At 42.6% G+C, this 27,567-nt stretch overlaps 1 protein-coding gene across 1 annotated transcript in view; it reads right to left on the bottom strand.

Annotated features, from left to right (window-relative positions):
• SLC39A12 (solute carrier family 39 member 12) overlaps positions 1–27,567 on the bottom strand; it is a 402,419-nt gene that overhangs the window by 127,688 nt on the left and 247,164 nt on the right. Inside the window, exon 9 of the mRNA XM_078664420.1 lies at positions 2,416–2,523. Within this exon, the coding sequence (XP_078520546.1) occupies positions 2,416–2,523 (108 nt within the window). The remainder of the gene's footprint in view (positions 1–2,415; positions 2,524–27,567) is intronic.

Raw genomic sequence — 27,567 nt, 5'->3', positions numbered from 1 at the left:
AATAGGATTCTGGATGCATCCCAGTCCGGCTTCCGCCGAAGATTCAGCACAGAAACGGCCCTACTATCTGTGACGGATACTTTAAGAACAAAATTGGACACGAGCAGCTCAGCAATTCTGATTCTGCTTGACCTCTCCGCGGCCTTTGATACCATCTCCCATTCCAGGCTCGCGGAGAGGCTAAGCGCATGTGGCATTCAGGGACTGGCTCATAAATGACTCCGGAACTTCTTGACAGATCGCTCCCAAATGGTAATTTTGGGCCCCCACCAATCCGTAAGAACATCATTGGATAAGGGCGTCCCCCAGGGCTCCTGCCTTAGCCCTACGCTTTTTAATATCTATTTGGCCCCTTTGGCTACGGTGGTGGAAGCACTGGGGTTTGATATTATATCGTACGCTGATGATACCCAGCTGCTTTTTAACATTGGCCAAGACCCAGAAGCTGACAGACTCCGCTTTGCAAGAGGAATCTCTGCAATTTCCAACTGGTTGACCAACAACTGCTTACAGTTAAATCCAAGCAAGACGGAAGTCATGCTTCTGGGGAAGGCCGAAGCAGTCTGGTCAAAAGATTGGTGGCCATCTAAACACAGCCCACCTCCAATTCCGAAGCCTTGTGTCAACAATTTGGGCATAAAATTAAATCAGTCCTTGTCCATGCAAGATCAGGTAGCCGCAATATCAGGGGCTTGTTACTATAGACTAAGATTACTACGGAAGATCCTGCCGTTCATCCCCTTAGAACATCGCAGATTAATAACTCAGGCCGTGGTGATGAGCCGTATGGACTACGGGAACGCCCTGCTAGCCGAAGTGGGAGCTACGGCTCTGAAAAAACTACAGGTGATTCAGAACACGGCTGCCAGGCTGGTTCTGAATATGCAGGCTGGCACCTCCTCACAACCACTGCTGAGACAGCTACACTGGCTTCCAATCAAGCAGAGAGCCTTTTTAAGATCTGCTGCCTTACCTTCCGTGCACTTCAGTGTCAGGGTCCTGAATATCTCCAGAATAGATTGGAAAGATATGTGCCAACTCGCTGCTTAAGATCCTGCACACAGCAGCTGCTTCTTGTGCCCCGTATCAGACGCCAGCGATCCGGGGGCATGGCTTTCTCTCGCCCCAAATACTGGAATAGTCTTCCACTCTCCTTACGAGAAATCCCCTCCTACCTCGTTTTTAGGGAACATTTAAAAGCTCTCCTGTATTAAATTTGTCCTCTCACTGTCCTACCTCAGAGGTGAATTAGAGTAAAAGCGCCGAGATGTCCCCAGGTGATTCGAGCGCGATACAAAAGTGAATAACATAACATAACATAACAAGCTTCCCCTTCGAGGACCCTGCCAATCCCGGGGGAGGAGGCTTTGCACCTCGTCCCAGGATGTGCATTGTTTCCGACCCCCGAGAGCTGCAGGTTCACGACCCAGCGGTCCAGAAACATGTCTGGTGGTGGCAACTGAAAGCAGCCACTCAGCCAGGACAGTAGTGGTAGGTTAGTTTTCAGAGGGCATCTCTAAGATGCCATCTGTGTGCTTTTTTAATTAAATCCCACACTGGAATTAGTGTGGGTTTAATGTCCTGAGAAGTTTGATACCAAACTTCTCAGTTTTCAGTGTAGCCATTTTGGTGCTGTGGAGTTCATAATGACAAACTCCTAGCACCCTATACTCTTAATGGCAGCACTGCACTTACAATGTTTAAGAATGGACTATGACTCTATAGGGATACAGGGCTCATGCGCCTGTACCCTCACCACTGGTATAGTCCATCCAGCTAGAGGGATGACTGATCTATGCCAGGGCAATGGGTTGTAGGCTGTGTCATGTTGACTGTTCACTTTGTTCTGCACCGAGAAATGCAGCCTGCAAAGGCTGTGTGTGTGTGTAAAGGTACAGGGCCTCTCTGGATAGAACAATAAGTACTGCAGCCCTTAGAGGTCTTCGCTGGTCACAGTGCCCTGGGTATCGGTGGTACCCTTTACCAGGGGTTGACCTGTGGCCCGGGATGCCAATTGGGTTTAGGCTTCAATGCAGTTTTAGGGAAAAAACATAGGCCCTGGGCACCTGATTAGCAGGAGCCCAGGGCACACTTAGTCAAAGCACATCAACGATTCAGCAAAAAGTGGGAGCAACAATGCAGAAAGAGGGCACTTTCTCACACTCCCTAATACTGTGACCATAATATTATAGTAATTGCTATAATAACAATTTAGCTCCAATTTAAGTGACCAATGGCTTTGTGAAAATGCACTTCAGTCATTTTACTGTTTAAGAACCTGGAAACTGCCTTGAAAAGGATGTTACTGCTTTTCAAGCCAAAGTCCATTATCCGTCCAAACGGAAGAGTTAAATGTGCACACAGGTGTAGAGATTGCAAGAATTTACTAAGAAAAGAGTAATTGGACTGACTTACCAACTGTATGGTTGATGTTGATTTTACCCTCCCAGATTGGCCACTTAACTCAGATTCCATTGCCACGTCATGGGAATGTCCCAGATGACCATTCACGAAAGACAGACCCTGAAAAAAAACACATCTAAAAAGATTATTGCAGCCATTTGACGAAAATGTAATCTAACTTTTAAAACAGTACACATCGCTTACATTTTCTGAAGAAGAGACATGAACTCCATACGTTCTTAGGTATTGCCTATTATTTGAATTGCGTAGTAACGTTGCGTAAAATGGCTTTGCATTTCACCTCTTCTAAATAGAAAAATGTTCAAGTATTTACAACGAGTTATTTATACTGTATATAGATTTACATCTCTTAAGTTACCTACTTTTACACATTTTCAGTTACGTATTTAGTAAGTTGTTTTGTACTTGTGTTCTGTAAGGAAGATGTAAATAAGGGTGGAATTTGGGGCACGTAGGTTTGTCTGTATTGTAATTTCAGGTGAGAATTTGTGGTGGAACTGTAAGACAAAGTGGTGGAAAGCATTCTGCCATGTGGCGATTGTACTTAAATATGAACGTCGTTAGTTATTTTCCTGAATCTTAGCAAGCTCGAAGGAACAATACATATACCACTGTAGACTCAAAATTGGCTTTATTTCTGAATGCACTCACATTCAAATTTGTTAAACGTTTCGATTAATAAAAATAACTACAGCAAAATATGCGTCTCCCAAACCCGTCCACCATTCACCGCCTAGTAACCATATAATCCTCCTTATCCATACCCTCGATAATTATTTGCAAGTCTTCTTTATAACACTGGTTCAGATAAATAATGTTGTCAATAGGTTTCCTGCCCTCACAATGGAGTACCTGAAGCCCAGTTCACAAACCAAATTTAAATTACACATGATAATATATAAGACTTACAGTTAAAACTGCGCACTTCTCTTTATTGGCCATAGCCCTCCAAGAGTTGTATTCCCTTATTTACTCCATACCAGGAAACTTAGAATGAGGTGCAAAGCGGAGTCCCGCGTATAACCCCACTGAACACCACAGTTTTGAGGAGAAGGATCTCTGACAAAACCTTCAATCGAAATTGCACAGCTCCCATTTCAATACAAAACCTAACCCAATAAAAGTCTTGCCCAACATAAAAGTCCTAGTTAACCTTCAGTTGACATTGTGCAGTTCTCATTATTGCACTGACAGTGCCCTAATAAGGTGCTCTAATAAATTAATGTACACATCAAAATCTATAATCAAAACTCCATAATTTCCATTATTACACAAAAGCCGACCTAATAAAAACCTTGCCCAACATAAATCTGTAGTTCCTAGTTATCCTTCAGACAAATTGCACACTTCCCATTATTACACACAGCCCACCCTAAAAGCGCTTAGTATATCTGAGGTCCCTAGATTCAGTGGTGGCAGGCATCTACAGGGAGGAGTAGAGGGGCGGGTGTGCATGTGCAAAGATTTTATTAGAAACAAAATCTGAATAGATGTCCTCCTGTATCCTCAACTCCGGACCTATTCTCAACTGGACCTCTTCTCAACCGAATGCTGCAGTGCGGGCACCAATCCTGATGCTGCTCTCATGCTGTGAGCGCAGAGCCCTGATTTTGAGGGAGCAACCTCACTTGCTGCTCCCAAGGACAATGGAGCCCTTCACTTACTCTGACCCAGCTGTCTTCAGACAGCAGGATTAGAGGTTTCAATGTGCACACGTCGCAAGACGGCCAGCCAAAGAGACATTCATATTTTAAAAAGTGCAAACACAGTCCACCCTCCTCCCTGCTTCTGTCATTCAGCAGCAGCCCCCTCTGTCCTAAAGCAAAATTTCAAACAGCATTTTGTTCATATTTTCTTGCTCTCGTTATGGAGCTGAGATAACTGCCTATTGCTGTAGTTCTACCACCTCTTTCTTGTATCTTAGGAAGCGAATTGACAGCTGACACGATTCACCTCTTAGGCAGCAAACTATTGCATCCCTATATGATCTAATGATTAGGGTGTGAAACATTGGTCATAACCAAAACTGCCTCAAGGGTTTTAGGCTGTCACAGATTAACATAACATGTAGCAACAATTCCTCTGATTTACTGCATAATCTACATTGTTTACTCATATCTCCATTTTAGCGTCCATACCGGTAGCATTTTAGGGGATCAAACTGCATTGCAGGATCATAAGTGTATATTTTGCCTTGTTGGTAAAAGGTAAACTCAGAAAATCTGGTAAGGAGCCCGTAGTATACAGATCAGATGACCAACTGTTGAGAGCCTTGTTCATTAAGTCCTGTAGGTTTTGGGCCACTTTACGTTCTTCATTAGCAATTTTTCTAAAGCATTATTCGAGAAGTTTGTGCAGACTAGGTTTTCCGCATTTAGCTTGTCTTACTTTATTAGGACTTCATTAGTAAGGTGGCGTAAAGTGATAAAGATTGTGGGCATATGGCATCCACTATTAGACAAGACAAAGTGAGCAAATTATCCTCGATGCAACAATTGCTTTGAAACCCAGAATGGAACTATGGGATCAATTGTTTTCCAGCTGCCCACGCTTCTACCTCCTCAATAAGTAATCGGGCATAGTTTTTTCCCTCTACGTCCAATAATGCTATCATACGGTAATTACTCAGTGATAGTCGGCTCCCTTCTTATGTATTGGTACAAAAAGGGACACTTGCCAGCTATCAGGAACTGTACTTGTGGGGTAGCACGGTATTAGCATAAACATACATTAAAATCAGTCCCCACAAAGAGTGTTCTGATTTGAGAAGAGCAGCAGGAAATCCACTTGGCCCCGGGTCACCAGACCCTATTCGTTTACTTAGTATCCTACTGACTTTTCTTTTGCGGGGCCACTGGCTTCTTGTTTTAGGATATGCTTCATCTCTAACGAGAGGCTCAATCCTTACTGATGTCAGTAGTGGATTCTCAAAGGCCATGAGACGCAATACTTTTGGAGTGCCCTTTGATGTGTCTATTAATTGGAGATTCTTCTCACTCTACTCTGAAGCTTTTTCAGTCAATACATTCTCTCCCCACTTGTTAGTAATGTTGGCCTTAATAGTGGAAGTGGGGTACCCAGTTTTTATAACTGTTGAGTATATTCTGTCCACCGACTTGGTGAAATACTGAAATTTGTGTTTTTTTTGCCTTGGGTGAGTTTGTAGGCAAGGCCTCAAAATTTTCTCAGGTATCTTGATTTAATGGCTGCATGGAGTCTAGTCCAGTTTCGTTCATCGTTCTATATTTTAACAGCCCATCTTTACTTTCTATAACCTGGTCTCAAAAATTTACTTTTATCTTTCAACTACTTAGATGTTATGTTATGTTATGTTATTTAAATTTATATCTAGGCGCAACAGCTACCCATAAGAGTTTCTCGGCGCCCCCAAGCAGAAACAACAGCCCAAAAGGGGAATGGAACTTACTGATTGAAAAGCCAGGTTTGGAGGGATTTACGAAAGAGTGTGACGTTCATCTGAGTTCGAAGGGACAGCGGAAGAATATTCCATAAAACAGGGCCCAAATAAGAGAAGGAACGGCCACCCATACAAATAGTCTGATCCTTGGCACCTGAAATTTAGCCTGAGTAGTAGATCTAAGAGTACGGGAAGGTGAATAGAGGTGAACCATATTTTGCACATACATAGGAGCCATGCTGTGCTTAATTCTGAATATTTAGTTCAGAACTTTAAACTTAATCCGATTCTCAATTCTCAACCAATGAAGATCTCTAAGGGAAGTGGAAACAGAAGCAGTTCTCGGGGTTCGACAGGGCAATCTGGCTGCTGAATTGTGTACTCTCTGAAGCTTTCGGATAACATCTTTATTAGCTCCAAGATAGAGGACGTTACCGTAGTCCAGTCTAGACGTAATTAGAGCCTGGACTACGGTTCTCTGAGTTGGACCAGGGAGCATCCATACAATTTTTCTCAACTACGATAGAAAGGTGAAGCATGTTGCCGCAACCTTCGTGGCTTGATGATGCATAGATAGAGAGTTGTCAATAATAAAGCCAAGGTTGCAAACATGATGAGCAGGCGGCGGGACTGCACCCATTTCCGTGGGCCAATGTTGAGGACCCCAGAGCTCTTTAGCTTTCCCCAGTACCAAAACTTCCGTTTTTTCACCATTCAGCTTGAGAAAATTGTCATGCATCCAAGATGCGGCTTTGGTCAGCCCAGTTTGAAGATCAGAAGGCTCTGAATTTTTTCCTGCAGTGAAAATAATCTGAGTGTCGTCAGCGTATGAAAATAACGACAACCCCACTTCTTCAACAACAGCTGCCAAGGGTCTAACATATATGTTAAATAACAACGGACTGAGAATAGATCCCTGGGGGACTCCATATGAGGATGAATAGTTCTTGGATTTTGCTGCAGAAGAGAAAATCTGAAACGTACGATCTGTGAGAAAAGAGGTTAACCAGCCAAGAGCAGAACCAGTGACCCCTATAGAGTGTAAAGCATTTATCAACACGGCATGGGACACCGTGTCAAAGGCCACACTTAAATCCAGTAGGACAAGTGCGACCGTGTTTCCTGCATCCCAATTTTGGCGCAGCATTTCAGTTATGCCAAGGAGAGTCGTCTCAGTAGAGTAACCTGTACGAAAACCATATTGAGAAGAATGCAAAATCTTGTTCTTTTCGATGAACTGCGACAATTGTCCATTAATATGCCTCTCCATGATTTTAGAAAGTACAGGAAGCAAAGAAATTGTCCGATAGTTCCACGGCAGCATAGAATCAACATTAGTCTTTTTCAATAATGGAATAACCATTGCATGTTTCCATTCCAAAGGAACAGAAAATTCCTTTAGAGAAGTATTTAGGAGTTCCATAATGATTGTAAGCATTGGCAGGTCTAACTGCCGCAGCACAGAAATAGGGAAAGAGTTGCAAGGAGAACCAGATTTAATGCAGCCCAGATGCAATTTAAAGGACGTCATGTCAAATAATGACCAATTCTCTACTTTATTGATGGAATTTATGTCAGGCAGATCTTTATCAACAGATGGCACAGTTAAATAACTGGGGACTGATGGTAATAACACAGGAGATGATGGCAAATTCTCAGTTAGAGAGGAGTATATTACTTCCACTTTATTAGTAAAGAATTGAGAACGATCTTCGCATTGTATTTCGTTCAGATTGGGGTTAGTGGGCTGTGTTGAAGCACCTGATAGTTCTTTTACCATTTAAACAATGTTTTAGAGCAATTCTTAGCATCAGATAAGGTAGAGGCAACATGTTTCGCACACGCAGCCCTACAGCGAGAGTGATATTTCCTTTTAACATGCAGGCAAGTGGTTTTGGCTTCAGATGCATATGCCCTTCTCCACCGTCTTTCCATATTTTTGCATTTGGTTTTCTCAGCTTTTAACAAATCTGAGAACCAAGGGGCTAGAGGCCGGTGGTTGTTGATCCTCTTACTGGAAATGGGTAAGCAAATGTCTGTAGTTTCACAAATCCAATTATGAAATATTGCTAGGTCAATTTCAAGATTGTTTATAAAAGTAGGGGCCGTATGACAAAGAAGTTTGTTAAAATTAAGATGCCACATGTGCATTGTCGGTGATCATTAATTTAAAACTAACCAAAAAATGGTTGGACCAGCACAAGGGAATTGCTGTAGGACATGCAATATTGGATAAGTTCGAAAATATAGGATGCGATAGATTTGTGTGTAGGTCCAGTGTTATGAAGCAGAATATTAATAGCTGCTAAGTCTGAGATAAGAGTGTTACTAATGGTACAGACAGTATCCTCCAGATGGAGATTGAGGTCCCCTAGAATTGTAAAATTAGCCGATCGAAGCGGGAAAGGAGAGACCAAATCAGGGAAGTTTGTGGCCCAAGGACCGGCAGGCCCAGTAGGTCTATAGACCAGTATCCCTGAGAAAGTGAAGTGTGGAGTTAAAGCGAGCTTAAACAAAGCAGCTTCACAACCAGCGACCTTTAAATCATCAAACTTGCAACTATATTCGTTTTTGAAAATTATAGCAATTCCCCCACTTCTTTTATCCTCCCTATCCTTCCTAACTATAACATAGTTAGGGGGCAAAGCAACAACTATATCTGGACTAGAACTATTGTTCAACCATGTCTCTGTAAGAAAGATGGCATCCTGTTGTTTGTCCATTAGTAGATCAAAAACATCAGCCTGGTGTTTGGGGAGTGAGCGACAGTTCATATTGAAAAAAGAAAATTCCTTGGTGGGTGCTAAGTTATGTTCCGCTTGCGATTTAATGAGCTGTGTAATAGGGGTAGAAGAAGTTAAAGCATTAGATACCTTGCATAATCCTAAGTGAACTGTCAGTTTACAACACAGACAAGAGTCAAACTCTTTCTCAAGGTTGAGGAGCGTACAGCCAGAAAATGAATTAATACGGTAATCCAACAGTTGTTTGCGAGAGTAAGTTACAATATCCCTGTTTGAAGATGCAGGAGTCTTGGCCCTGGGTCCCAGCCTGGCGCGGATGGGCGCAGACGGGCTTGCCTTTGGCGCTGCGTGGCCAGGCACCCGTGATGATTTTATAGACCCCCCGGTGACGGAAATGAGGGCAGGGAGATGGAGCTGTGTCCCGCTACTGATAGCGGTAAAATACGTTGAGAGGATTGTAAGTCACTGGGCAGCTAACAAGAAGGCAGGTGAGTTTAAGTAAGCCTCGTTAAAAATCACAAACCAAAAAGCATTAACATGCTTAAAGCAGACAAGGCAGTTTCCACGCGCAGTTGTTTCCCGCCTCTTACTGTCTCCATGCCTCCTGCAGGTATATCATGTTGTTGACCATTAGTTCCTCAAAATCTCTTTTTTTATCCTCATACCCCAGCATCCCTCTCGCATTCCAAAAACAGACTGTTTATTCTTTGCTTGTTTGTACTTCATTAGGGTCACTAATTTATTGTTTGTGCTTGCCACTCCCAGTTCCAATTTCCTTGGTGCAGGCTTTCTGTGAGAGCTGCTTGGTGCTCTCCCTGGGCCTAATTGCATTTTCCCCCTGTCCTTGTTCTTTCGGGCAGAATGAGGTGGATAGATTTTTATCTGCATACTGCTGTTGTTTATTGACTCTGGGGGTTTGCCTTTATGACACCATGACTTTAATGGGGTGGACCTCCCTTGCCCCGCAGAAGCTAGTTCTCCATCTCAGATCTTCTATCTCAAGGTTTTGCTGCCCATCACATATATTGATTACTGCTATTTACCCTCGTATCTTTGTTCCTGATGTAATTTGATCTTCTCCTGTTTGTTGTAAAAACGTGTCTATTGGCGATGCAAGTGGAAAATATTACTTATATTTATATATTTTTAAATAATCCTGTGTGGAGTCTCTTTTGTGGTGAGTTAATTGAGTTATGTGACCTCCCATTTCTAACACTGACCTTTCAACAATTGCCCAACAGTGGGAGCAAAGAGATGGACACATAATTTGTGAGGTTTGTGGGTGCAATATTGGCATATTGGCCTTCTTATGCATGTCCTTAAGCTGCATAGATTTCCTGACCAAGAGGATTGTTTACTTATTAATTGATATATTAAACAAGTAGCATATTGCAGGGGCCAGCTGATTAGAGAGCAGGGCTGCAATTCAAGGGGGCACAGATCTAGAGAGTCTGATTTGGCTTTTTCATGAGATATCTGGATAAGTTCTGGAGTAAAAGAATAAAACTTGACTAAGCTGCAGACACTGTTAGAACCAATGGGACCAGTGAAAAATTACAGGAAGGATATAACTCCCTAACTGTGGTCTGAGTAATTTAAAAACCTTTTAATATTTATTTATTTATAAAGCGCAACATTTATACCGGAGGATGTCACAGCGCTAGGGATTGCGGTAGCAGGTAGGTGGGTGAGATTGAGGGGCCAAATCATCCTTTTGGGAATAGATGTGTTTTAAGTTTTTTCCTAAATGTGTTGTAGTCTTTGGTCAGCCTAAGTTCGACTGGAAGCTCGTTCCAGTACAGTGCTGCCAGGTAAGAGAAAGAACGGCTGCCTGTTCTAGATTTGTTTATTTTTTTTGTCTCAGCAAGAGCAAGGTGTTGCGACCTCAGCGTTCTGGCGGGGGAATAGAAGTGTATTTTGTTTTTAAGGATCATGGGACCTGTGGTATGAAGTATCCTGTGGGCATGACCAAGGAGCTTGAAACAGGCCCTTGGATGCATGGGTAGCCAGTGAATTTGTTTTAGGCATTCCTTTGCAAAACTGTATTTGCCTTTGTTGCATACCAGTTTTGCTGCAGCATTCTGCACCACCTGTAGGCGTTTGAATAGGTAGTCTGGCATGCCCATGAAAAGGGCATTGCCATAGTCCAGCCTGCTGACTAGCAGGTCCTGTGTGACTGTCTTCCTGCTTTTCACGGGAATCCATGGGAATAGCCTTTTTAGGAGTTTCAGGGTGGCGAAACTTTTTCCACATAGAGTTCGTACGTGGGCCTGCATGGATAATGTGCCGTCGATGGTCACACCCAGGTTTTTGGCACAGTGCTTGGGTGTCGGGCGTCTCCTAGAGAGGAGGGCCACCAAGAAGAGTCCCAAATACGTTTGGCTCCTCCGAGAAGCAGGATCTCAGTTTTATCCACGTTTAGCTTTAGGCAGTGATCAGCCATCCAGTTGGCCATTTCAGTTAGGCAGCTAGAGAGTTTGTTTTTGGTGTCTTCACGCCCCTTCCCAATAGTTATGGTGAGTTGCGTGTCGTCCGCGTATGAGCAAACCCCAAAGCACCACTTTGGTCTAATTTGTGCCAAAGATGAAACATAAGCATTGAACAGCGTAGGGCTTAGGGATGCTCCCTGCGGGACGCCACTTTTCAGTTGTTTTGGCTTGGATAAGTAGGCTCCTAGTTGAACCGTTTGGGTTCTTTTACACAGAAAGGAGCTAATCCATTTGAGGGCTTTCCCGTTTATCCCTTTTTCCCGTAGGTTTTCTAGCAGAAGATGGTGGGAGACCGTGTCGAATGCTGCCGACAGGCCCAACAGGATCAGGGCAAAAGCTTTGCCTTGATCTAGGGAGTTTCTGATGTTGTCCGTAACAGCCAGCAAAGTGCCTCTGTGCTGTTGGTGGCCCTGAAGCCTGTTGGGAGTTATCTAGTAGGTTGTTATCTTCTAGGTGTTTTGTCAGCTGTCTGTTTACTAGCTTCTCCAAAACTTTGGAAAGATACGGGAGTTGAGATATTGGTCTATAATTGACTGGATTTTTCACATCTGTGCCTGCTTTTTTAGCAGTGGGGTCACTATGGCTTGCTTCCATGTCTCAGGGAAAGTTGCCACTTCTAAGGATTTGTTGAAGAGCAGTGTGACAGCTGGGGTAAGGGAGATCATGATCTGCCTAAAAATGAAATGGGGGCAGGGGTTGAGGGACTATCCGGATTTGATTTCTTTCATGGTTTTGGCCACCTATGCTTCAGAAATTGGGGTGAAGCTATTCAAGTGGGCTGGGTTTTTGTTCAGGGGGGATCTGATTTTTCACTGCTGCTGTGGGCCACTGAGATCGTTGGATTGAATGTTGAGTAGATTTTATCTACTTTATCATTATAGAAGTTGCTGATCATTTCGCAGTTTTCTGTAGAAGGGTGCAGTGTTTGGGACATGCAGGCCGGTTTGCCGGATTGGCTTGTAAAATCCTTTGCTATGCCTTAAACTCCCCCTTTATTATAAATAAGTCACCCCTAAAATAGGCCCAAGGTAGCCCAAGTTTTGCATGTCCCGGTAGTGAAAAACACCTAAATTCATCTTTCTCTAGTGTGAGGCCTACTCCCCTCATAAGTTAGCAATGGGAATTCCGTAGTACACGTTTATGCTGTAATTCCTAATTAGAAAGGAGTAGCTATGTCATGTTTTATATCATTGGAATTGTGATGATAAATATCTTTACTGGTAAAGTTGTGTTTAACATTACTGTTTTAGTAAGTACACTTTTAGTAAGTGGACATTGCTTTGCTCTTACAGCTCTGTGTGCCTGCACCTTGTCTCTAATACAGTTCTGGGGTGGGTGACAGCTACACTTTGTGCATTCCCTCTAAACAGCCAAAAACACAGGAAGGTTAGGTGTGTCTGAGTACTCATCTGCAGTGTGATGGCTCCTCCTGGGCATGAAGGGAAGGAAGAGCCGACACATACATCTGAATAGGCAGTGCCCTACCCACACACAAAGGGCTGATTCCCCCCACAGCTAGTCTAGAATCAGGGCTGGCATGAAAGAGCTTCTGTGCACTTCATAGCCCCTACTTTGAAGTCATCCCCTCTTCAAATGCAAAACGTACGGTAAATACTATGGCTCTGACCCCACCAAATCAGACATTTTTGGACCTGTAACTGAACTCTGTCAGAAGTACTGCTGTGCTGCATCAAGGACTAACACTGCTGGAAGGCTGATCTGGAAATGTTATTTTCTGCTTTGCTGCCCTGCAGCCTGCTGCTCTCTGACCCAGATGAGAGAGAACTGGACTCTGCCTTGCAACCAAAGGGTTCTCCAAGTGCTGGTTGGCTTGCCTCCTCTTGCTTAACACTCAGGGCTATCAAAGTATCTACACTTGCTCCTGTGCCTGGTTCACTGGAAATGGAACAGATACCGGCATGAGAGAAATAGAGTCATCCCCAGTCTGCCTGTAACTCAACGGGTGCATCGCTCTTGGAACCATCATATTACCTTGCGATCCTGATGCATTAGAACTGCGCATCGCTGCTGCTGCAGTGTGGAGAGATCAATGCATCCCCTTGACTGCATGGAGAATGCATCGCACTTCAGAACCAACACATCTCAGCACAGTGATTTGCTTTCCGAACTGACGAATTGCCATCATTGCATGGAGAAAATTGATGCATCACCTCAACTGTGGGTTTGACATTGGTGCATCACTCGTCCGCACCTTCACATCTCACTGTTACGACCAGGATCAAGATACTCTGTTCCCCGGGCTTGCGTGCCTTCTGTACCTGGCCGGCGCTCCATCACGGACTGCATGAACTGCTGACTTTGCCCTGGTCCAGTGCGACCAGATAACCCCCGTAGAAGCTTATTACCTCTGAGTGCTAGAAACACATTTTCATTCTTAAAAAATGCATCTACTCATTGGACTCTTGTCATTGTGGTCTTGATTTATTTATACAATTATTGTCCATATTTCTAAACCAATGTGGAGTTTCTTTGTGGTGTATGTTACTGTGGATGTGTGTTACACAAATACTTTACAGGTTCCCTCTTCAGATAAGTCTGACTGCTCTGTGCCAAACTACCAGAGGGTGATCACAGGTTATCTGACTTGCCCTGACTAGAGTGGTGGTCCCTACTTGGACAGGGTCCCGACCTCTGCCAACTAGAGACCTCTATATCCAACAGGGTTGCTATCTACAAGGTTGAAAGAAGTAGTCTAATCATAATAATTTAAATAGAAATATTCAAAATGAAGCAGAATACTTGGAGACACTAGGTTAAAACTCGTACTCCTTCTATGATAGGGAAAAATGTTGAAGTATAAGAGAGACCACTTGTCCTTGCTGTATCCAGGCTCAAGGACTGACTAACAGTGCTAATACCTGGAGCGAAAAGAGACAACAAATCTCTTGTTATGACATTTTTTACAATAGTATAATATTTGGGAGTAACTGTATTCCGTTGACTCAGACACTCACCATCACTATCGGGATGACGCAATTTCCTAGCAAATCTCTCTTCTAGCAATTGGTTTTAACATTGCAAAAATGTAGTCCTTCTTGATACTGGAAGAAAAACCTTGTATCTGCCTGCCTGAACCATTCCAGGCTCTGAGTTGGCTGGAGTTGAGTCTTTGATTGATTATGAATCTCCAATATTGTAGCTTCTTAATAACAACAGTAGAGTCCTTGAGATCTTTTTCAAATGAAGGGAACTTAATTAAAAGTTCAATTAGATAAGGGTTAACACCTGATACTCTTGTCATGGTGAAGCACTATTACTGGAGTCAACACATTGATGAAAACTCCTTGTACTGTCCTCAAACTGGAGGATAGTACTCAGACTTGTCAGAGATAGCCCCTGAGGAACTTTCAATATATATATCTTATAGGAATGTGAAGATATACACCCTTTCAAGTCTACTTTAAGCAGAAAGTCTCTCATTGAATTAATTGTAGTTAGCGGTTGGGAGAGAATTCTTCTTAAAGTTTATTTTCAGAACACATTTTTGACTGATTTCTTTGCATACTCTATTCCCATGACAATTTATTTCACAGGAAGACTATTGAGTGCCAACCCAACCCTTTCTCCGGGTGCAATACTGGAAGATGAACTTCTTCAAAATCATTGAAATTATGCTGTCTACTAAATCCGTTTCTTCACCTGGTATCTGACATGGGGTTTTCAATGAAGTACATACCAGGAGGGACTAAGCAGCAGCCTACAGTTTAGTACTTAACTTAATTTCAAAGACCCACCTTCTGAAACTGACTAGCTACAGTAAAACACATAGAGATATTCTCCTGTACTAACTAATCCACCTTCCCATTATGTCAGCACTTGGAAGTTAGCATTTATTCTTTGTTAGGTATTGAACACATTGATAAACCTTGAGACAATTGCAAAGCATATCATGTCAAAATAAAAGTACACAAATTAGCATTTGAATACCCATGTGCCATCCTAATACATTCTATCCAATTTCTGACTGATCATATCCATCTCCTACCTGCTCCTTGTGAATAGCATATGGCAATATGTACTTCAAGCAGAATCTATCTACTTTTAAGAACCCCCTTATGAGTTAATAGGTGAATTCTCTAAACACACAGGGATTGGAATTACCCTCTGTGTGACAACAATCACACCCTTTTAGTTTTTTGCAGATACATTTCAGCATGTTAAATCTGCTAAAATATATTTGGGAGTAGGCCGTGCAAAAAGGCAAAATATGAGAAATTTGTTATTTTAAAGATCGATTCTGCACATTTCATTTTACTGTTGAAAATTTGTAATAGGCAGAATAGATCTGTGAGCAAAGTGGTTTATTAGTTGCTGCGGATGTGTGCTCATTACAAGTAATAAAGTCACTCCCTTGCTACGTTCAGTCAAAGATTTCAGTAATTTAAACCTGAGCTCAAAAATTGGAAGGTGTTGCACAGTGCAGACAGGCTTAACGTAAAGAAAGTGTGTTAAGCATTTAGAAGTACCAAACAGTTAAAAAGCCACAAACACAGCACAATTAAAATCCCACTCCAATTTAGAAAAATAGAGTGAAATGTATTAAACAAAGTGACACCAAAACGACAAAGATCCAAAAGAGGAACTAGATACTAATTTTGAAAGAATAAGTCAAAAAAGTGCCAAAAAGGGCAAAGGGCGAACAGTAGTCAAAGTTTATGGTATGCCAGGACTTGGGCGCATTTTGAGGCCAACCCTGACGGATCGTAGGTCAGATACACCAAACAGATTGACCATGCTAGGCCCTTGAAATAGAGCAGTCTAAAAACGTCCCAATCTCAAAAGAAAATGTGTTTGTCTAAAAGAAACTCTTCTCACTAGGATAAACCTGAAATTCAGTCCTACAATATGGAACTGCCAGTCAGATACTTTTTGCAGTCATTCCCCTTGAAGCTCGGCAACACTTGGGAAAAAGTTTAGAAAGTATCCCAAAATTCCTTTGGTACCCAAACAATAATAGGAGCACTGACCAAACTTCCATAGGACCTCAGGGGGATCACTAAGAGACTCGCCGGGTGTCAGGCACAGGGCAACAGCAAAGTCCATTCCATGTCCATTTGCCACTGCTCATCTGGGAGACTTCAAAAAAATTTCTCTTCAGCTTTTATATGTTTCTTAAGCCTGAATTAGCTTCATGATTCTTAGAGATCTCTCTTTCCTTGGATTTCAAGTGAAAGATAGTACAACTTTTTCAGATCCTGAGCAAAGGTCACAGATGCCAAGTACAGCAGGTTCAGTCCACCTGGTGTCCTTTTCCAAGTACAGCAGTGTTTGGAGGAAGGCTATGTAAGGGTCTTGCTTTGTAAAGTTCAACAACCTGTGGGTGGGGGGACCCTAAGACACTCCTAGTTTGTGTCTGACAGATGGAGTAAAGGCCCAGTGGCCCTGCCTTTTGAATGACTTCCTGCTTTCTTTCCTGTAAACTGGCCTAAAATTGTATGTTTCAGAGCACTTTCAAGATGGCAAAAGTCTTCCGCAATGATGAACTTGAGCTCTGAGTGCTGTGTGTCTGTGTGGGGAGCGTACTATGGTAAGCTGATTGCTCTTCCACATCTAACACTCAAATTTCAAACAGGAACTGTGCCCACAACAAACCCAGAGTTAGAGGTCTGGTAGGGCAAAAACATGGTCCTTCAGAATCCAGGCAGGTGACAAACAATAATTGCCCTAGCTTCCTGTTTGTTCTCTTTGAAGGGAAAAAAACCTTTACATGTACTTCTGACAGACCTGCCATGCCGATTTGATTTGACACTGGGGTGTCAACAAGAGGGGCAGAGCCCCATCCTGCATATTCTATTGACCTCACAGAAGTAATCTATGCCCATTCAGGGCAGGCTATTATTTGCTCCTGGGAGGATTTTCACACATCTAATTCAAGGCTCAGGTTTGGGTGGAAGTAGTTTATGAGCTAAAGAGAATTATCCTCCTGAAAGCCCAGGAAGGTGAGGGGTAACTTTCTAAAAGTCACTTTTCCTTATCATTTATTAAAAATCTAACTTCACCAGAGAATTGGATTTTAATAATGATTAAAAATTAAGGTTGATTTATTTATCTAGCTGGTTCATTTACCAAGTTAGTAGTCTTAGACATGCTTGGCACAGTGAAAATATCTTGTTGAACCTAGTCACTGATGGGGCATGTTAACTTTAATTTACAAGGCCTACATAGGGATAACATTCAAATTTGAAAGGGAGGGTTTTTACTTGTTAGAAAATATTATTTTAAAAGGTTTCTCTGCAGGTTTAATCTGCAGTAGTCAGGCTACAATGATAGGCCTGAAGCCTTGTTTTCCTTGTCACACTAGTGGATAGCACAATACGTGCTGCAGACCATGGGTGACATTTAACTTTCTAAGGCATAGGTGCAGTTTCTACACCAATGCTAAGCCGTATAGGAGAACTAAATACACCAATCAGAGATTAGCCAATTTCTATATGGTTTATGGGTCAGAGCACATACACTTGCACTCAACAACATTGCCCCAGAGTGCAGAGTCTAAAAGCCAGAAATAAAATTGAACAAACAAATGCCATTTATTTGAGGTCATCAGTTTAATCTTACTGAAACTGAAGACCTTTTTCCTCTGTAGTCTCTGTTAACTGTTAGAATAATTGCACAATGTAACTCAGTCTAAAGTCTGTGAGGGAAATTTAAAACTGCACATGGAATGGCTGGCTGACTTTCATCTTTATGAATTTCTGTAAGAAATTGTTTTTAATGTCAGTAGACCTGCAGTCTTTCATATTCATGTAATCTGTGCAAGGACATCCATTGACCATCAATGAAAATGCAGGTTTGGTCCTCATGGCCTCTCTGAGCATTCGTCTGTTGAATGTTAGTGGAAATGCAGTTTTTGTACTGCATTGAATCACTCGGAGTACCATTTGGACAACATATAATGCTTCTGAAGACATCTATTAGCTGTCTGTTATATGTGATGCCGCACCAATGGTGTAATTAACAAGGTCATAGTTGATGCCAAAGATGATTTCATCCATGACATCCTTGAGACTTCATCTCTAACGGTGTTATTAGTCATGGGTTGTGTTTTTTTAGCTTTTACTTAATAGCTAGTACTCTGTCAATGTCTTTATTCATTTTTTCTGTGAATTTCTTTTTTTTTAATGCAGGCAATATGTGATTGCAGTAGAGTATAATAATGCTCCTTTAACAGAGGCTTTTAGTCAACTTGTTAAGTTTTATAATAACATACCTTGACCAGAAAATGTTAAGTAGATACTGGGCACATAGTATTGGCAATGACGATTGTATGCCAAAATATCAATAAAATAAACATCATGCTTCCAAAATATTGTGGACAAAATATGGAGGACCAAACTATTGTTAAGGTAAGTGCATAAAGGTAAGTATTGATTTTGTCACGATTCCCTCCCTGTGCTCTCGTGCCCACTACCAGGGGACCGAATTGTGGGACTTGCCAGTGTTCTAATATTCTTCCAGACACTCCCCTGTAGGCATATCCTGACTTCCAAGCATTTGGACACCATTTGGGAATCGGCATCCATTCCCAATCCATGCTGGGCTTTGTAGAAGCCAGTCTGCTCATGCTGGAAACTCCATTACCTATAACCCCCTGCTCGCTGCTTCGTCTCCACCCGTGCAGGCCAAGGATGGGAGGAGGAATTCAGCTCACCTGTGGTTGGCTGCGGTTAGCCTGCTCACACCTGATGCACGTGTTTACTGTGAGCTCTTTTAAGCCCCAGCTCCCTTCAGTCCAGTGTTGGTCATTGTAGCTGTGTTCTGGTGAAACCAGTCCTTGTTCCTGAGCTTTTGCTATTACTTGTTTCCTGAACTATAGTTAATCCCTGTTCCTTGATTCCTGACCTATAGCCATTCCTTGACCCTGAATTAGCTCTGCCTGCTGTACTACTTTGTTTCCTGAGCTATAGTTAGTCTTGTTGTTCCTATTCCTGGGCTACAGCTATTTCTTGTTCCCGATTTGCAGTACTTGCAGGGCACTCTTGACTCATTGTTTCCTGAGCTGTAGATAGTTCCTGTTTCCTTGAACTAGCACTGCCTGCAGTACTACCTTGACTCCTGAGCTTTAGTAATTCCCTGTTCCTGAACTAGCACAGCCTGCAGTGCTACCTTGACTCCTGAGCCTTAGCTCAATTCGTGTTCCTACCCAGCACTGCCTTCTATGCTACATTGTTTTCTTGATTCCTGAACCTGCACTATTCTTGTATACCCTTGTAGCCTCCCCTCCTGTATATCCTTTTCCAGTCCCTGCCTTTCTTCCCATTTCCTTGGTTCCAGTTCCTAGTTTGCTGTCTTTCTATTCTGCTGTCTTGCTTAAGTTGCCTTTTATGTTTTTTACCTGCTTTCTGCCAAGCGTGCCCTGTGATTTCCTTCCTTTCATGTTAAGCACTCCTCCTTGCTAGCTCCTTGTCTATTGTGCTTGTGTTTACTTCTACCCCCTTGCTGTTACCACCTTGGGTGTTCCTGTTTGATCACCAGAATCTGTGGGCACAGCTGACTAGCTAGGTGGTGTTTCTTGTTTACTGTGAGTATTGTCTTTGATTTACATTTATAACCTCACCATAGGTATAAGCTCCACAGACCCTGTCTTTGCATGCATATCCTATATGTGGGTATTTGCAGTCAGTATCTGTAACAGCAATTGTGGGTGAGGAACTTTCTGTGCTTCAGTCTTACTGTGTGGATCTCCAGAGTGCTTTACCCCACACTCCCCTTTATTGTTAATGTTGTTTCATATATATGTCTTGCACGTTTGTCCTGGGTGTAGTTTTTCTGAATGCTAAATTACCTCATAAGTGCCTGTCTTTTCTGGGTCTTAGCCATCTTGTTCACTTGTACAGGCTTCCCCTTTGGATTCCTGTTCCTCCTCTGACTTTCTGTGTGATCCTGGTCAGCGCTGTGCTACGCCTTCTGTGTATGTTTTCTACCTAGTCCCCAGTCCTTGCCCAAGTCCCTGACTGTGTTCCCTACATAGTCCCGGACAGTCCCTGACAGATTTACTATTCTTAACTCCACATCTAGGTACCTTGAAACTATACATATCACCAAGGTACATAAATACTTACCTATATGAACTTACGGCACAATATTTTGGTTCTCAGTGTGTTGTCCATGATATTCTGGTAGCACAATATTCTGGAGCCAATAATAAGGTGGAATGCTGGCTATGACCAAGCCCTTGTCAAGCACCAGGTCCTGCAATAATATCATATAATTACCTGTGGCCATTCCTGTGGATGTCTGACCTTCAGCCATCCCCATGCCCAGTATCCCTACTTGCAGTGTCTGTACAGTCCCACTTACTGGGGGTGTAGTCATTACCAGTAAGTGGGGTTGTAGTCATTACCAGTATCTGGTACCATATAAAACACAGGACACATTGACATGATTGTGTTCTGCAGGTACAGTACATGAGCTATTCCCAGTACCTAAGCCTAAAGAACCTGCAGAGAATGATCAAATAGCATGCCCTGTGGATGTTGAGCACGAGGCATGAGCAGGGGTTGACCATGCCCTGTTATCAAACATCTGTACTCACAGTAGTAATAATGCACTAAGCAACATACTCGTAATGACCCTAATTGTTTTAAAGAGCAAATATCCCTCAGACAACACACAGAACTCAATTATCCACCTTAGATGACAGCAAGGCTGAGTCTACCATGCTGGGATTTGAATACCACATTTCTCAGTGGTGGGAGTTTATCTCACTGAGCCATCCTTCCCTTTGGGCATGAGGCAGGCTAAAAGTCGGAGTTACTGGACTCTGGGCACAGCCTTAAGCCAGGCCTTGTACCCTGTGCCCATGCACATAGTAGCCATCTTATTTCAATTACCCCTGCCGGCAGCTACCACAGGACACGTCCTGCCAAGAAGCTGTGCCTAATGCCAATGCCCATAGTACTGACATGGCAAGGCCACAGGCTTACCACAGGTACTGGGCACAAGGCAGAAGGAATTAGCTATGAGCTGTGCCCGATCTCTCTGCTCTTTGTAGCTCCAAGGTTTTTATTGCAGCCTTTCTCCATGGGCAGTGGGCACATGCCAGTCCCAAGGCTGGTCCATGCTCGTAACCTTGTCCTCGTATTCCCAGTGTACTCGAGGTAGCACAGTGAGTGGTTCATGGTCTTTGACCAGCCTTAATGTTGTTCGTTCCTTAGATGACCTCTAGCTATGGCCTGGGATGCTAGAGACAAAACTGTGCCTTTGGCAAAGCTTGCACCCACAGTCCACGCCTAGGTTACTCAGAGGACATGGCTTGTGACCATTATCCTCCCACACTCTATCTGTGTTTTCGCTTTGTTTGACATCTTCAGAGCAAATCTAGGTTTGCAGGACTCGGTGAATGTTTTGAGCATGTTAGGTATTAATCTACCCATACATGAACATATTAGAATATTGGGTGACAAACATATTCTATTTTTCTTAACCTTCGCCAGTCTTCAGTGCGCCTCATGTATACTCAAAGGCCTCCTCGTCAGCCTGCACTGGTCTTTAACTCAATTCATAATGCACTTTGTGTGAAGGGAACATGAAATAGCTGCGTTTAGTTATAGCACTGTGACTTACATACGCAGAAAAATAATGCAAATTTAGTTTTTTTTTTAAACCGAAGTTAGAAAAGCAATTCACTGTTTCACAGTTAGCCCTTTTTCTCCTTTCCGAGAAAAAGTCGCTGAATAAAACTACAATTTAAAAGAAAAGCAACATGTTAAGCTATTTGGCTAGCTTTAGAAAGACATCGTCTGTACGTGTAACTGAAGTGCTATTACCCACTGGAATAAAAAAGGAGTACTTCGAAATTAAAAAGCTTGAAGTATGGTAAATAAGTGCATTTTCAGAGCAAAGTCAGCAGTAGGCAGCGTTCATGCAGTGATAATGAAGTGGTTTTGCACTGTGTTGCTTGAAAACCTTTTTTAACTTGAAAAATGTAAATTACAGACAAACTGGGACAAATTAATGGGTTTACTGGAAGCACATGAACGAGCTTAGAGACGACTTTGCATGCAGTTAGTCCAAGATCAGCAGGCACTATTTTTAACCTTCTCTGAGATGTATCACATTCCTTTTGATCAACTAGAAAGCATTTTCCAAAGACGACACTGTTCCAATGTTTAGGTGCCCAACGTTCGTTAAAATAATTCTGAACTCATGCTATGAATCTGCTAACGCGGGATTACTGGTTACTAATTATCTTGCCAAATCCCTTCTTCCTGTCGACTGAATCGTTGGTACCTGTCTTGAGTAAAAGGTAATCTCGAGGTAAACAATCAATTTAAGAACTTACACCACTCTAAATGACCACTGACCAAAATTAAGTTTTAAAGATTTAATATAAAGTCAAAGATAACTGAAGATACAAACTTCTCAAAATGAGATTCAAAAGGTATATCGGAATCACTATGAACATGAACTTCTTGAATAGTCTGAGTCTGAAGAACAAAATAATAAGTACAAGTTCGAATACCATCAGGGTTGCTAAAATGGATACAAGTTGCAACCTCAAAGTCATTACAGAAAAGAAAATTAAAGTTAGTCTGTCCCTACTCTATACTAAATGACATCCCTACTTAACAAGATCTTAACCCTCTAGGTGTCAGCCGTGGTGACTTCCTAAGAAGATCACGCACTTCTCTTTGTCTCTTCTCTGATAATGGGTCTCTCCTGATCAGCCTATCTGCCTACCCATCCGCTTCCTTAGGCTCCCAAAATCATCTGCTCTGCTCTCCTCCCGGGTCACTTTCCCTAATACCAAATCACATTTCCAATAGAAACGCCCCTTGGGACGCCCCTCACGTGGTACATCTTTCCGCGGCAAACTCCATGATGGTACTCTTGAAGACCCTCGTTAAAGTTGACCTTGGTTCCCGGGCTTCTTCTTCAGTGCGCTGATACCCCCTGAAATTCCTGGAAACTCCTACAGGCCTGCGCAAGGCGCCACTGAACAAAGTCCCTTTCATTCGAGCTGATTAGGACCCTCGCACCTGCATACAGCTCTTCCTGCAGTGGGCCTCAAATTCCAGACTTCACCATATCTTAGGCCATAAAACACTCTCAGAGCTTCATACTGGACACCTCACGACCTCTCCTCTAACAAGCACATGACGATTTAAACTACATGACATTATCGGCTCTGGCCTACTTGATTTACATGCAGCAGGTTCCTGCACTCTTAAAACGTTAACTTGATTTAAACAGCAAACATTCTTAACTAGCATACGTTTCTAAAATAACACATCTATAAAGCATATACTTTTAACCCTAAGTTCAATAGTACATTTTGAAAGAACCATGTCAACCTTGTCTCACATTATTTTAGCAGCACGTTTAGATTTGCTTGTGAATTGCCATGAGGCCTACACAAAATACTGGGTTTTTGTTACATTCAACTCTTACATTATTCCTTTAACATGAGAACATGAGGTTTTCATATTCATCCCAAACATTTCTACATTAGTCTCACACAGTTATGATTATCGTTACTCTACTTTAAACATTCTATGCATTTCACCACTGAATATAAGACACTCGGTGTATTTCACTTCTAAATATAAACACTCTGGTGCAAAGTACATGTTAACTAACTACGTGCTTGTAAATATGGCGTACTTATACATTTTTTTCCAAACTTGTGCTCTCTCAGTCCCCCCTTTGATGACCTTCAGGGGTCATCATCACCATGACACTAAAATGTAGAACCTTTAAAGTGAAGACAGGGCAGTACCACTTCTTTTCATACTCTCTAATGCTTTCAGACTCTTATATTGAGTGTCCTGCATCGCTGTCAACTCTTCTTCCTGTTTCTTCATAGCTCTCTGTAACCTATTTGCTCTATACCATTGATACAAACGCACCAATCCCCACAAAGTGATTACACAAATCACTACTATGATGATGGGCTTCAATATGTACCAAACGATACCCTTTCCTAAGTTGGCAAACCAACTTCCAACTTTACCCATTCCATGGCCTACTTTTTCCCACACATTTACCTTTGCCAGGTCCTCAATTTCGTAGTGTATGGCAGTGATGTTTTGTATATACTTCTCTAGAGGCTTTGAATTGTCTGGAATGTAAGTACAACATTCCTGTACCTTCAAGGCCCTACAGACTCCTCCCTCTTTTGCTAACAGAACATCTAAAGCAAGTCGGTTCTGAAGAACCATTGCCCTAATCGATTGCATCTCCCCCTCTATCAGCATCAAGGATCTCGCAGTACTGGCAGACAGTCTATCTACGACTGTAGCTAACCTCCTGATCTTAATGTCATTCATTATCAATCCTAAGAAAGGGAATGCAGCACCTATTACATCTCCAACTACTTCTGCTGCACCCAGCCCTCGCTTCCATCTAGTTGATATTTCTTTCTTAGGCGTGTCTAAATTCTCAACATGACATATTTTAGGGAAGACAACAGCCAGATAGCATGATCCGTACCAATTATCTGGTAACTTCACATAGGCATATCTTCCACATACAAAATATACATTTGGTATTGCTTGCATCCCTTTCATGAAGTTCTTAGAGTAGTACTCCAATTGAAAAGCATGTTCGCAATTGACTTGTCCTACATAAACGTTTTCATAGTAGGAGTAACTCCTGTGAATGCACAGTTTCCCCCGTTTCTCCTTATCCAAAGCAATTGGACCAATACTACCTTTTCGTTGTTGTGCCCTTTCTTCCTTGGTCCAATCTGTTTCTCCTTGTCCTGATGCCTTCAATGCCTTCTGCTTTCTGTATCTAGTATCTACCTGAGCTATAAACTTTTTCTCAACTTCTGATATTTGACAAGTCAGATTGTTGTTTCGAGCATGTGAAGTATCTAACGTTCTCCATGGAATAAACCATTTGTGTAACCTGTCTTCGCTTTTGTAGTAGTCCCATTTGTTCAAATGCTTGAAATTCGGAACCTCTGGCAATGTCGAGTCGAAATTCGAGAAGTAATACTCAAATCCGTCTCGTCCATAAAACATACTTAACAATAAACTGCACGTTATTCCATATGTCAACGGGAGATGATGGTATTTGATACCCTCCTCCACCGAAATTGGTAACTGCATACATACATAGCAGTCCTTTACCTCCATGGCATCAACATATTCATAAAGCAACTTAGCATAAGCATTTGACTTGTAATTCCCCTGTGATTCATCCATGTGTAACCTTTTTACTTCTGCATCTAACAACGCTTTGTCTTTCTCATTGATGTTTCCCTTCTCCTTAACTGTGGTAGTTCTCGGTGTTGACACTCCCCTATCCTCCTTAACTGTGGTTCCATCCCCTTCGTGTCCCGCTAGGAATGAAACAGTTACCACTAAAATTATAAGAGAAACCACTACTCCTAAAAATGTAACAGCTATACATTTTGCCCTGCGGTTCGGGTTGCCAGCCTCCATGTTCTCAAACAGTGTAGTTTTCGACTATCTTCCAGCATTCACTTCCTCTTCTTTTCAAACAAAGTCTTTCTCTCTTGCAATGTCTTTCTTGAAACACTTGGAAGCTTGACAATTTGTTTCCGCAAAACAGTTCAAAGTCCAGTAGAAAATAGACAACCCTAGCCCTTCTCCATCCACTAAAATGAAACCCCTATCACTTTTCTTCTTCCACTCGGCGCTAGGTTATCTTGCAACAAGTTTACAATTTCTTTTCAAAAGTCTTATTTTCGTCTGAAGTTATGTATGACTCAAGGAGTAACACTACTTCTTCATAAATGTCCATCCGAAGTATCATTCCCTCAGGTTCTGGACAATTCGTACCACACCATGGAAAGTCAACCTTTTCTAGGATTATTCTCCTTATTTCGCTCAAGACAAGTGGACGGACGAAATTGAGAGTTAGCGTTTTTTCAATTTCTAATCCTGGTACTATCAGTTCTATATCCACAATTACAAAGGGGTCCGTTCTAATCAAGATCACTTTCTTCACTTTTCCAGATCTGCACCCCTTTGAAGACATTCGTAGTATGGTTTTAGTCCACAACAATAAGCACTCCTAGCAATTCTACTACTCGTTCAAGCATTTCCAAACGAAGAAGAGTTCCCTCCAATATTGGATATCGTGAACAGCAAACTGGAAACTCAACTGTCTCTAAAAGCAATTTTCTTATTCCACTCAGGAGAGCAGGATGAACGATGTTGAGTGTCAGCAACCTTTCGGTCTCCGCTCCTGGCAGTAGAAACTTTATTTGCACTGTGATGATCGGGTCAGTTCTGATCAGTTCCACTTCCCTGATCCTCCCTGTTCTGTGTCTCCCAGACATCTGCAACAAGGTAGGTCCAGTCGGGAGTAGAGTATCTTCTGCTAGGCACTCGCACTCTACTTGATCTTCTAAGACCCTCCTCGGCTTGATCCTGGATATCTTCTTCTGGATCTGAGTCTTCGGATATAGGAGTAAGCGTTTCTTCTTGGGCCGACCTCAAACTTAGCCTTCTTCTTCTTGTTGGCCAAGTGGCAGCTCCAAGCCTTATTCTCCTATTCCTTGTCCTCCCACTTGGTTCTTGATCGCTCCGATACGGATCTGAGTCTGAGTCGTATTCACTTCTGCTCTCTCCTTCAGTTGCGTCTTCTGTCTCACTGCCGTCCTGCCTTCGCTCTTCTCCTGAATCCGATGCGTTCCCAACTTCTTCCGACACCTCCTCAGCTGCCTCAATCCCTTCTTGCGACTCTTCTTCCACTTCCGGGCTTTCGTCTGGGATGGGAGCTGTTCCTTCTAGAGGTGCTGGAACTCTTCTAGTATGGGATGCATGGATCCAATTTGGCAGCCCCCCGCACTTCACCGCGGTGTTCGTGATCAGGATTACCTGAAAGGGCCCACGCCAGCGAACATCTAGGCAGTTCTTCCGGACGTGTTTTTTAACCAGGACCCAGTCCCCTGGGTTCAGGTCATGACACAGGTTCCTCGCTGTTGGAACTTCAGCCGCATGCACCTGAAGGGACACAGAATGGATGGCGTCAGACAGTCCTTTACAATAATCCAAGATCAGATCATCTGTAATATTCAATAGAGCAGTAGTTGGAACTGTAGGAAGTCTCATGGCCCTCCCCATCAGGATCTCGTGGAGAGAAAGACCTGTCCTCCTATCAGGCGTGCTGCGCATGCTCATGAGCACCAATGGAAGAGCATCTGGCCAACTCAAAGATGTGGATGCCACTACTTTAGCCAATCTATTCTTCAAAGTGCCATTCACTTGTTCCACAATTCCTGAAGCCTCTGGTCGATAACTACAATGCAGCTTTTGATCGATATTCAGCGTGGAGCACAACATCTTCACTATTTCGCTGTTAAAATGTTTTCCTCTGTCCGATTCCAAAGAGGCAGGCACCCCGAAGCGCGGTATCAACTCCCTGAGCAACAATTTAGCCACTGTGAGTGTATCGCACCTACGTGTAGGGTATGCCTCAACCCATCTGGAAAATACGCATACAATCACCAACACATACCGAAGGCGATTGACTCTTGGCATTTCGATGAAGT

This window comes from Lissotriton helveticus, chromosome 10, assembly GCF_964261635.1.
Source record: "Lissotriton helveticus chromosome 10, aLisHel1.1, whole genome shotgun sequence".
NCBI classification, from domain to species: domain Eukaryota; kingdom Metazoa; phylum Chordata; class Amphibia; order Caudata; family Salamandridae; genus Lissotriton; species Lissotriton helveticus.
Note: the sequence above shows the minus strand (reverse complement) of the source record. Positions and strands in the feature narration are given on the sequence as shown.